This window comes from Heptranchias perlo, chromosome 10 (assembly GCF_035084215.1).
Source record: "Heptranchias perlo isolate sHepPer1 chromosome 10, sHepPer1.hap1, whole genome shotgun sequence".
NCBI lineage: Eukaryota > Metazoa > Chordata > Chondrichthyes > Hexanchiformes > Hexanchidae > Heptranchias > Heptranchias perlo.
Genome location: NC_090334.1, coordinates 59,620,395 through 59,632,925, shown reverse-complemented (window position 1 = coordinate 59,632,925; position 12,531 = coordinate 59,620,395). Strand labels below are relative to the sequence as shown.

The 12,531-nt window shown below is 42.5% G+C and overlaps 1 protein-coding gene across 4 annotated transcripts in view; it reads right to left on the bottom strand.

Annotated features, from left to right (window-relative positions):
- ppm1aa (protein phosphatase, Mg2+/Mn2+ dependent, 1Aa) overlaps positions 1-12,531 on the bottom strand; it is a 136,602-nt gene that overhangs the window by 95,540 nt on the left and 28,531 nt on the right. For all 4 annotated transcript variants that reach the window (XM_067991894.1, XM_067991896.1, XM_067991895.1 and 1 more), the window contains exons 4-5: positions 11,422-11,533; positions 8,339-8,393 (exon numbers count right to left, since the gene is read on the bottom strand). In XM_067991894.1, the coding sequence (XP_067847995.1) occupies positions 8,339-8,393; positions 11,422-11,533 (167 nt within the window). The remainder of the gene's footprint in view (positions 1-8,338; positions 8,394-11,421; positions 11,534-12,531) is intronic.

Below are 12,531 nucleotides of genomic sequence, written 5' to 3'. Positions count from 1 at the left end.
CATTGGTTTAAGGCGATACAATCCTATCCTTTATACCACATCCACCAGCTGTGAAGGAAGTTGCACACTCAGGTCAGTGGGCCTGGTAGTTGGTAGAGATCAGGGCACGCTTGAGAGAACATGCGCAGTGTACTCTACTGCTTTCTGGCCTCCAACTGCCAGGGTAGTTTTTGCTGATTGAAAGCACTGATAGGACACAATTTATTCATTTTTTAAAAAATAAAAGATGGGTTAAATTAAATGAGAGCACATCTAAGAGGTGCTCCTGTTTGCACCAATATTATCCCACAGGGACGGTTTATATTTGGCTTTTGTCACTAACATCAAAAATGCTCAGTGACACACGAGTGCTAAATGCACAGTATAAAGACAGCATGCTATGACACTTGGGTATCACATCAGCACTGGAAAATATTATTCACTACTTCACCCGAGGCAAGTTATTTTCCAGGGAGCTGAAAATTAGAAGCAACCCAGTCACCTGTAAGGAACAGCACTATATTTCCCCACCTCGAATCCTTTTTGCGACCTTCCGAACCGGCACAATCCTTTGTGGAATATTTAGCTCCTTCTTTACCCTCTAACACCCCATGAACACAAACTGTATTTTATATACAGCACAGAAGGAGGCCATTTGGCCGAATGAGCCCATGCCGGCTCTTTGAAAGAGCAATCCAGTTAGTCCCATTCCCCCGCTCTTTCCCCATAGCCCTGCAAATTTTTTCCGCTTCAAATTATTTATCCAATTCCTTTTTGAAAGTCACGATTGAATCTGCCCTTTCAGGCAACGCATTCCAGATCATAACTACTTGCTGCGTAAAAAAGTTTTGCCACGTGAAGTCTTTGGTTCTTCTGCCAATCACCTTAAATCTGTGTCCTCTGGTTCTCGACCCTTCCACCAATGGGAACAGTTTCTCTTTATTTACTTTATCTAATCCCTTCAATGATTTTGAACACTTCTATCAAATCTCCTCCTAACCTTCTCTGCTCTGAGAACAACCCCAGCTTCTCCAGCCTATCCATGTAACTGAACTCCCTCATCCCTGGAATCATTCCAGTAAATCTTTTCTGCACCCTCTCTACGGCCTTCACATCCTTCCTAAAGTACGGTGCCCAGGATTGGACACAATACTCCAGATGTGGCCGGACCAGTGTTTTATAAAAAGGTTCAACATAACTTGCTTTTGTACTCTATACCTCTATTTATAAAGCCCAGGATCCTGTATGCTTTTTAACTGCTTTCTTAACCTGCCCTGCCACCTTCAAAGATTTGTGCACATATACCCCCAGGACTCTGTTCTTGCACCTACTTTATAATTGTACCATTTAGTTTATATTGCCTCTCTCCATTCTTCCTGCAAAACCACTTCACACTTCTGTGTTAAATTCCATCTGCCATGTGTCCACCCATTCCACCAGCTTGTCTATCCTCACCGTTTACCATACTTAAGTTTTGTGTCATCTGCAAATTTTGAAATTGTGCCCTGTACACCCAAGTGCAAGTCATTAATATATATCAAAAAAAGCAGTGGTCCTAGTATCGACCCCTGGGGAACACCACTGTATGCCTTGCTCTAGTAAAAAAAAACTGTTCACGGCTACTCTTTGCTTCCTGTCACTTAGCCAATTTCGTTCCCCTTGCAGAATAAGCAGCCTGAGCAAGAAAACAGTTGTGCTAATTAACAGTATTCCTGTAGACAATAAATCCTTAGAGGAGAATAGTATCACATGACGTTAGGAATGTATAAATTTAAAATAGTTAAGCGAGGTTACCGTGCATACAGAAGTATAGTGGGAAAGTGGTGAACAGAGAAACCTTGAAGAATCTACTACTCTTATATTTCTTAATAAGTTGCTGACACTAGAATTTTGTTTTTTTAATTCGTTTATGGGATGTGGGTGTTGCTGGCAAGGCCAGCATTTATTACCCATCCCTAATTGCCCTTGAGATGGTGGTGGTGAGCCGCCTTCTTGAACCGCTGCAGTCCGTGTGGTGAAGGTTCTCCCACAGTGCTGCTAGGTAGGGAAGTCCAGGACTTTGACCCAGCAACGATGAAGGAACGGCGATATATTTCCAAGTCGGGATGGTGTGGGACTTGGAGGGGAACGTGCAGGTGGGTGTTGTTCCTATGTGCCTGCTGCCCTTGTCCTTCTAGGTGGTAGAGGTCACGGGTTTGGGAGGTGCTGTCGAAGAAGCCTTGGCGAGTTGCTGCAGTGCATCCTGTAGATAGTACATACTGCAGCTAAGGAAGGGAGTGAACATTTAGGGTGGTGGATGGGGTGCCAATCAAGCAGGCTGCCTTGTCCTGGATGGTGTCAAGCTTCTTGGGTGTTGCTGGAGTTGCACTCATCCAGGCAAGTGGAGAGTATTCCATCACTGTCCTGACCTGTGCCTTGTAGATGGTAGAAAGGCAATTCTATAGGCAATTGGGACTAGCTTAGTGGTATAAACTGGGCGACATGGACATGTTGGGCCGAAGGGCCTGTTTCCATGTTGTAAACTTCTATGTTTCTATGATTCTAAAGGCTTTGGAGAGTCAGGAGATGAGTCACTCACTGCAGAATACCCAGCCTCTGACCTGCTCTTGTAGCCACAGTATTTGTGTGGCTGGTCCAGTTAAGTTTCTGGTCAATGGTGACCCCCAGGATGTCGATGATGGGGGATTCGGCAATGGTAATACTGTTGAATGTCAAGGGGAGGTGGTTAGACTTTCTCTTGTTGAAGATGGTCATTGCTTGGCACAAATGTCACTTGCCACTTATGAGCCCAAGCCTGGATGTTGTCCAGGTCTCGCTGCATGCGGGTATGGACTGCTTCATTATCTGAGGGGTTGCGAATGGGACTGAACACTGTGCAATCATTAGCGAACATCCCCATTTCTGAGCTTATGATGCAGCAAAGGTCATTGATGAAGCAGCTAAAGATGGTTGGGCCTAGGACACTACCCTGAGGAACTCCTGCAGCAATGTCCTGGGGCTGAGATGATTGGCCTCCAACAACCACTACCATCTTCCTTTGTGTTAGGTATGACTCCAGCCACTGGAGAGTTTTCCCCAATTCCCACTGACTTCAATTTTACTCGGGCTCCTTGGTGCCACACTCGGTCAAATGCTGCCTTGATGTCAAGGGCAGTCACTCTCACCTCACCTCTGGAATTCAGCTCTCTTGTCAATGTTTGGACCAAGGCTGTAATCAGCTCTGGAGCAGAGTGGTCCTGGTGTAACCCAAACTGAGCATCGGTGAGCAGGTTATTGGTAAGTAAGTGCCGCTTGATAGCACTGTCGATGACACCTTCCATCACTTTGCTGATGATTAAGAGTAGACTGATGGGGTGGTAATTAGCCAGATTGGATTTGTCTTGCTTTTTGTGGACAGGACCTACCTGGGCAATTTTCCACATTGTCGGGTAGATGACAATGTTGTAGCTGTACTGGAACAGTTTGGCAAGAGGTGCGGCTAGTTCTGGAGCACAAGTCTTCAGTAATGTCCTACCACATCCTGTCGTGAATGGTGGTGGACAATTAAACAACTAACGGGAGGAGGAGGCTTTGTAAACATCCCCATCCTCAATGATGGCATCACGCGAGTGCAAAAGACAAGGCTGAAGCTTTTGCAACCATCTTCAGCCAGAAGTGCTGAGCAGATGATTCATCTCGGCCTCCTCTTGATAACCCCACCATCAATGAAGCCAGCCAATTTGATTCACTCCACGTATTATCAAGAAACGGCTGAGTGCACTGTATACAACAAAGGCTATGGGCCCCGACAACATCCCGGCTGTAATGCTTAAGACTTGTGCCCCAGAACTAGCCACGCCTCTAGCCAAACTTTTCCAGTATAGCTACAACACTGGCATCTACCCGACAATGTGGAAAATTGCCCAGATATGTCATGTCCACAAAAAGCAGGACAAATCCAATCCAGCCAATTACCGCCATCAGTCTACTCTCAATCATCAGCAAAGTGATGGAAGAGGTCGTCGACAGTGCTATCAATCAGCACTTACTCACCAATAACCTGCTCACCAATGCTCAGTTTGGGTTCCGCCAGGACCACTTGGCTCCACACCGCATTACAGCCTTGGTCCAAACATGGACAAAAGAGCTGAATTCCAGAGGTGAGGTGAGAGTGACTGCCTTTGACATCAAGACAGCATTTGACCGAGTGTGGCACCAAGGAGCCCTAGTAAAATTGACGTCAATGGGAATCAGGGGGAAAACTCTCCAGTGGCTGGAGTTATACCTAGAACAAAGGAAGATGGTAGTGGTTATTGGAGGCCAATCATCTCAGTCCCAGGACATTGCTGCAGGAGTTCCTCGGAGCAATATCCCCACCATCACAGAAGCCAGTCTTCGGCCAATTCGATTCACTCCACGTGATATCAAGAAACGGCTGAGTGCACTGGATACAGCAAAGGCTATGGGCCCCGACAACATCCCAGCTGTAGTGCTGAAGACTTGTGCTCCAGAACTAGCTGCGCCTCTAGCCAAGCTGTTCCAGTGCAGCTACAACACTGGCATCTACCCGACAATGTGGAAAATTGCCCAGGTATGTCCTGTCCACAAAAAGCAGGACAAATCCAATCCGGCCAATTACCGCCCCATCAGTCTACTCTCAATCATCAGCAAAGTGATGGAAGGTGTCATCGACAATGCTATCAAGCGGCACTTACTCACCAATAACCTGCTCACCGATGCTCAGTTTGGGTTCCGCCAGGACCACTCGGCTCCAGACCTCATTACAGCCTTGGTCCAAACATGGACAAAAGAGCTGAATTCCAGAGGTGAGGTGAGGTGAGAGTGACTGCCCTTGACATCAAGGCAGCATTTGACCGAGTGTGGCACCAAGGAGCCCTAGTAAAATTGAAGTCAATGGGAATCAGGGGGAAAACTCTGCAGTGGCTGGAGTCATACCTAGCACAAAGGAAGATGGTAGTGGTTGTTGGAGGCCAATCATCTCAGCCCCAGGACATTGCTGCAGGAGTTCCTCAGGGCAGTGTCCTAGGCCCAACCATCTTCAGCTGCTTCATCAATGACCTTCCCTCCATCATAAGGTCAGAAATGGGGATGTTCGCTGATGACTGCACAGTGTTCAGTTCCATTCGCAACCCCTCAAATAATGAAGCAGTCCGAGCCCGCATGCAGCAAGACCTGGACAACATCCAGGCTTGGGCTCATAAGTGGCAAGTAACATTCGCGCCAGATAAGTGCCAGGCAATGACCATCTCTAATAAGAGAGAGTCTAACCACCTCCCCCTGACATTCAACGGCATTACCATCACCGAATCCCCCACCATCAACATCCTGGGGGTCACCATTGACCAGAAACTTAACTGGACCAGCCATATAAATACTGTGGCTACGAGAGCAGGTCAGAGGCTGGGTATCCTGCGGCGAGTGACTCACCTCTTGACTCCCCAAAGCCTTTCCACCATCTACAAGGCACAAGTCAGGAGTGTGATGGAATACTCTCCACTTGCTTGGATGAGTGCAGCTCCAACAACACTCAAGAAGCTCGACACCATCCAAGATAAAGCAGCCCGCTTGATTGGCACTCCATCCACCACACTAAACATTCACTCCCTTCACCACCGGCGCACTGTGGCTGCAGTGTGTACCATCCACAGGATGCACTGCAGCAACTCGCCAAGGCTTCTTCGACAGCACCTCCCAAACCCGCGACCTCTACCACCTAGAAGGACGAGCAGCAGGCACATGGGAACACCACCACCTGCACGTTCCCCTCCAAGTCACACACCATCCCGACTTGGAAATATATCGCCGTTCCTTCATTGTCGCTGGGTCAAAATCCTGGAACTCCCTTCCTAACAGCACTGTGGGAGAACCGTCACCACACGGACTGCAGCGGTTCAAGAAGGCGGCTCACCACCACCTTCGAGGGCAATTAGGGATGGGCAATAAATGCTGGCCTCGCCAGCGACGCCCACATCCCGTGAACGAATAAAAAAAAAAGTGTCCTAGGCCCAACCATCTTTAGCTGCTTCATCAATGACTTTCCTTCTAGCATAAGGGAAGAAATGGGGATGTTTGCTGATGATTGCACAGTGTTCAGTTCCATTCCCAACACCTCAGATAATGAAGTCCGTGCCCGCATGCAGCATGACCTGAACAACGTCCAGGCTTGGGTTGCTAAGTGGCAAGTAACATTCGTGCCAGACAAGTGCCAGGCAATGACCATCTCCAACAGAGGAGTCTAACCACCTCCCGTTGACATTCAATGTCATTACCATCACCGAATGCCCCATCAACATCCTGGACCACTGACCAGAAACTGAACTGGACCAGCCACATAAATACCTTAGCTACAAGATGCAGGTCAGAGGCTGGATATTCTGCGGCGAGTGACTCACCTCCCAACTCCCCAAAACCTTTCTACCATCTACAAGGCACAAGTCAGGACTGCGATGGAATACTCTCCACTTGACTGGATGAGTGCAGCTCCAACAACACTCACGAAGCGCAGCACCATCCAAGACAAGGCAGCCTGCTTAATTGGCACCCCATCCACCAACCTAAATGTTCACTCCCTTCACCACTGGTGAACCGTGGCTGCAATGTTTACTATCTACAGGATGCACTGCAGCAACTCGCCAAGGCTTCTTTGACAGCACCTCCCAAACCCCTGACCTCTACCACCTAGAAGGACAAGGGCAGCAGGCACATGGGAACAGCACCACCTGCACGTTCCCCTCCAAGTCCCACACCATCCCGACTTGGAAATATATCGCCGTTCCTTCATCGTCGCTGGGTCAAAATCCTGGACCTCCCTACCTAACAGCACTGTGGGAGAAACTTCACACGGACTGCAGCGGTTCAAGAAGACGGCTCACCACCACCATCTCGAGGGCAATTAGGGATGGGCAATAAATGCTGGCCTTGCCAGCGACACCCACATCCCATGAACGAATAAAAAAATACTACAGCCGGGATGTTGTCGGGGCGCATAGCCTTTGTTGTATCCCGTGCACTCAGCAGTTTCTTGATATCACGTGGAGTGAAATGAATTGGCTGAAGACTGGCTTCTGTGATGGTGGGGATATCGGGAGGAGGCCGAGATGGATCATCCACTTGGCACTTCTGACTGAAGATGGTTGCAAATACTTTAGCCTTGTCTTTTGCACTCACATGCTAGACTCTGCCATCATTGAGGATGGGGATGTTTACAGAGCTTCCTCCTCCCGTTAGTTGTTTAACTGTCCACCACCATTCATGACTGGACATGGCAGGACTGCAGAGCTTTGATCTGATCCGTTGGTTATGGAATCGCTTAGCTCTGTCTATTGCATGTTTCTTCTGCTGTTTAGCATGCATGTAGTCCTGTGTTTTAGCTTCACCAGGTTGGCACCTCATTTTTAGGTACACCTGGTGCTGCTCCTGACTCTTGAACCTATTAATTAATAAGATAAGGCGTTAACCAGAATCTTACGTAGGTGTTGGATTCCTCCACCTACCTAACTTCTAGCTGCCCTTTCTCTGGCACTTTCCTGTGTAACCTCTTTCCACACTATTCTACAGGGCCCCAAACACTCCCTTCCATTAAAGCAGGAAGTATTTACTTCAATTTGGCAAACTATATTCGTTGTCCATGCTATAGTCCTCTAATACAGTGGGCCAAACACTGATTGCTTTGATCAGTAACTGCTTTGCGAACACATCAGTTCCATCCCCAAATGTGATGCACCACTTCAATTTTCATTCCCCTTCTGACTTCAATCCTTGACCTCATTCATTCAACCAAACTCAACACAAGCTTCAAGAACTGTACCTCCTTTTCTCTCGCACACTGCAACCCCCTGCTGTCAACACTCACTTTCATCAAGATGATCTTTTATATCATCTACCAGTTTCCTGCTTTTCTAACAGGCACTTCACGTCATTAACTTCCTATATTTTCTCAGCATTTTTTCTCCTCGCTTTCAACAATATTTAGGTGCTTTCATATCCACCAGTTGTAAGTGCTGAGGAAGAGTCTGTACTGAAAACATTAACCTGGCTTTTCTTCTTACAAATGCCTGCAATTTATTTCCAGCATTTTTCACTTTTATTTCAGCTATCTTGCAGTTTCTTTTTATTGATACCAATGTGGAGAAAGTGGTGTTTTAATAAAACAGACGTACCATTGCTGCTAATGGTGGGTTTTCAGTCCAGAAACAATTTTGTCTTAAGCACAAAGGCTCAGAATTTTTATCATAATACTATTAACATCTATTGATTCTAGGCATACAATGAAAGGGGTTCATTATTACAATTATGAATGTTTCCTAGATAGAAATTATAAACATTTACGGCCATTTACGTTAGAAGCACGGTTACTCACAGTGTCAGCCCTATAGGGATTCAGTCTGTTGTAAACTGCTTCAATAACACTCCGCCTAAAGTTAATGAAACAGAAAAGTTAAAACTCAAAATGGATTTCTCATATGCATATTCAAGTTGATGGTGACTTAAAATAGATATATTAGTAAAATAAAAATGTTTTTGAAGTTGCGAAATGATTTGAAATTTATTTCTGAAAATTAAGACTTCAATGAATCATCCAGAACCTTTTATTTGACTTCACCCAACCTGTAGGCTTTAGCTGTTACCAAGATAAAGGATGACAGTATTGTACATATGACAGTATTGTCAATTCAAAAATAAACACTCTCACCATTCAGAACATTTTCTTCAGTTCACTGGCATGTCATTTCCTTGATTTCAGAAATACTCAAATGGGAAATTGTGTATCAGCTTTATTAAAACTTATTGAAGGTGGTCACACTTAGATGACTCTATATTAGTGAGAGCAGCTTAAAGTTTTATAAAATTCACATTGAAGTGTCATTCACTAATTACTATAGAGCACTTGATGACTCAACTATCAAATATGTTTGCAAAAAAGTTAATTACTATAGTAAATGAAAACACCACTTACTTTTGATTGTCACTGGAGGACCTGTACGTACAGCTCCATTTTTTGTTGCCTTTGTGTGGCAAACCATACTGACTTCACAATTTTATTCAGTTTTTTAACCTTCATAAATTGCAACAGCAAGTTAGTTCTCAATGGGGAATGGCTTACAGATAAATGCTCCACACAAATTGACATACAAAGTCAAATTGGTTTTCAACAAAGTTCACACAAGTAACCATTATTGTTGATGGTTACAGCAGGAGTTATTTTTGCCAGATTACTTTATAGTAGTTCTTTTCCAGTTTAAAAATACATTTGAATTCAATCTAATGTTTGTTTTACTGAGTATTTGTCAAAGCTGTGTTTGTAATACATATTGGTATTGCGCCTTAATGTGCGAAACCTTTAAGTTTTACATTGTTCATTTTCACCTGCAGTATTGAAGAAAGCAGGCTTAAGCATTTCAATTCCTGAAAATGATCTCAACCAGTAACAACTTTTGCACCTGGTTGAGAGAGTACGGTATGCATTTCCATATAAAATGAAAAATTATTGATAAGAAAATGATAGCTGCACTATTTGCATCTACAGATTATGGTTATAATGCAATAGTTGGGGAGCACACTACACACAAATGCTCTTAAGGGGAGGAAAGAAAAAGCTGCTTCATTTCTAAAACCATTTAATTCAAGATATACAGTTGTTTGGATTATTAATTCCAGGATTCTTCCCCCTTCCCTCCCACCACACCCAGTTATTATATGAACAAGACTAAGTTAAGGATTTAGAACACTAATTTGTGGCTATTTTTCAGTTTATTTTAATAAATCTAGCAACAGAAGGCAATGAAAAATAAAACTTCTCTAAACTAGTTTGTGTAAGTGATTTATGAAACAATTTTCCCCCCAGAAAATTGACAATTAGACTTGCATTCATAATATCATTCCAAATTGTTTAGGGGCTTGCATTCAAGTCATCTAGGCACCAATTTAAATTATTTACATGTGACATACCTAACAAGTTCTTATATTCATTTGTTTTACTAATTGCATGGTATTGTTTACTCAGAAGAAAAAACATGTTTAAAACACGTACTTTCAACATGTAGACAATGCGGATACAACTGCATGCATTATTGTTTAGGATGTGCAGGCAGCAGAACTATTGGTGTACATGATTGTGTGCTGTCAAATGGACAACAAACTCATGAGGTGTTAAGATGACTCAAGATCATATAACTGGATGTTCTTCATCATATATAGATTTCATATTTTTCATATTAAAAAATCAGACTGCTTCAATGCTATAAACTCAGGGCCATTACCCTACCAAGTAAAGACAAGAATTGCAGGAATGTCCTAACTCTATTTGAAATACCCATGTTTTCAATTATGCCATACCAAGAAATATGTAAATTAGATTAAATACAAGTAAGTACCAACTTACTGATTTAGCTACAACAACTTGCATTTATATAGCACCTTTAACGTAGTAAAACGTCCCAAGGTGCTTCACAGGAGTGATTTTCAAACAAAAGTGATGCTGAGCCACATAAGGAGATATTAGGACGGGTGACCAAAAGCTTGGTCAAAGAGGTAGGTTTTAAGCTACATTAGTTATAAGGCACACTGACACAGTACTATGAATTGAAGGTTACAAACACATTTTTTCAATGCACAGGAATCAAATGAGCATGCACATTTCTTCGCCCCCCCCTTCCTCCCCAACCATATGTAAAACCTCCCTTAAATAGTTGCAGTATGCTTTTCATAGTTTATACAAGTTATTTTTTATTTCCCATTTGAACATGCATTGGATGATCCCTCTGACAAGGCTGCACATGGAACTTTAATGCAGAGGTCCTTTTTTAGTAAAGGCAAACAATAGGTTTTGTTTGATAGTTATACAAGAAGCAAAAAGGATACTGCAGCTTTAAATTATAATAATTTTCAAATTTTAAATACATTAGCAGATCAAAGCCACTCATCAGGGACAACATTTATGGATGCCAGTTTTGCATATTTAAATGAATACAAGACTTCGTGCCACAATGTGTGTTGTAATGTAATCATTTAATTTGTACTACCTATAACTTTCAGCATTAATGTTGTGATGAAAGAACAGCAAAGTTAATTTTATTTTGCACTGTAAGGGGTTAAAATGGGACTGTTGATCACTATGTACAAAACGTAACTGATTACACACTGCTCCATTAACATATACAGGCAGGTTATGTTTTCAGATCATCCATAATATATTCATCACCACTATTTTTAAAAATCAAATATTATGCTGTACTGAAATGCTGAATCAGTCAAAGTTTCTTCTCTTTGCTCAAGTAATAGTATCCATTATTACCATTAAACAAAATGCCAGTTAAGGAGCCACGTGTTGTGCTGGAAAGGGAAACTATCTTTGCAGCTGATTAGCAGCCCCCTTTATGTTCCTTTCAACAGTGCAAATAGATTTTTAGTTAAAGGTTATGATTCCACACATTATACACTCACTTGCTGGCCAGTTCACCTCCTGGTGGGAGGTTTGGGATGCTCTCCGTCGACAAAGCACGCATCACGTGGACTAGATCTGGCACCCCCTCAGCACCCTGCTTCTCAAAGATTTCTGGGGAATCAGAAGGACTTCCGGGTCAGTGGGATGTGCATATCAAAGTTGTATGTATATATCAGAACTTCAAAATTTGAAATACTATGACAACAAACAACACAACTGTGAAACATCAATGTACTGCACCAGAACAGAATTTGATGTAGTTTCTCATGAGGTAACTGTAATGGCAACATTCCGGTTATACAATTACCAGATGGATTTTTTTTTTGAGGACTTTGTTAGCAAAGTGCAACAATGAAGCACTGTCAAGAGGAAAAATGTTTGAATTCCGACCAAATAATGATCTGAGCACACACAACAATAATTTGTTAATATTTATATGGTGTATTACAGCTATTAGGTTTTGGATTGGAAAACATCATTAACCCACATATAGTGGCTCTCTTTTTAACATCAACAAAAAGCAGTTACAACACAAATAAACAGAAAATTTACTAGTGGGAGTACAAACAGCTGTTAAACAGAACAATTTGAAGAAAAGCATTCAGCGCTAATTAGCACTAGGTGGCAGAACAAGTTTCGTGAAATATTCTAGATATGCTTCCTAAGACTTAAAGTCAAATAAAAAAATTCAAAGATCTCAGAATTGATTCAGTAAATGTCTTTATTAGAATAACTTTTTAACATATAACTTTATAAATATGGCTAACATATTATCAACATCAGTATACTATATTTTTAAATCATCCTACTTGTATAATTTATTATACAAAAATAAAAGATTTACAGCTACTTACTACCCAGATATTTTAAACTATAACTAAACTACTTGATATTATGTATACTGTATTATCAGATGATAGTGACACTAGTTTGTGTGCAAACATTAAGCAAGTGACTACATTACATTAATCACTTTTTTTGTCACAATATATTTTCTTAAATACCTTTTAACAGTCTTATTTGACTAAAGCTGTAGAGACAAAATGAGAGGAAAGTTGATAGATCTAGTTCCTCATCTTTTCTTCTACAAAAAAAGTCAAATAAACTGC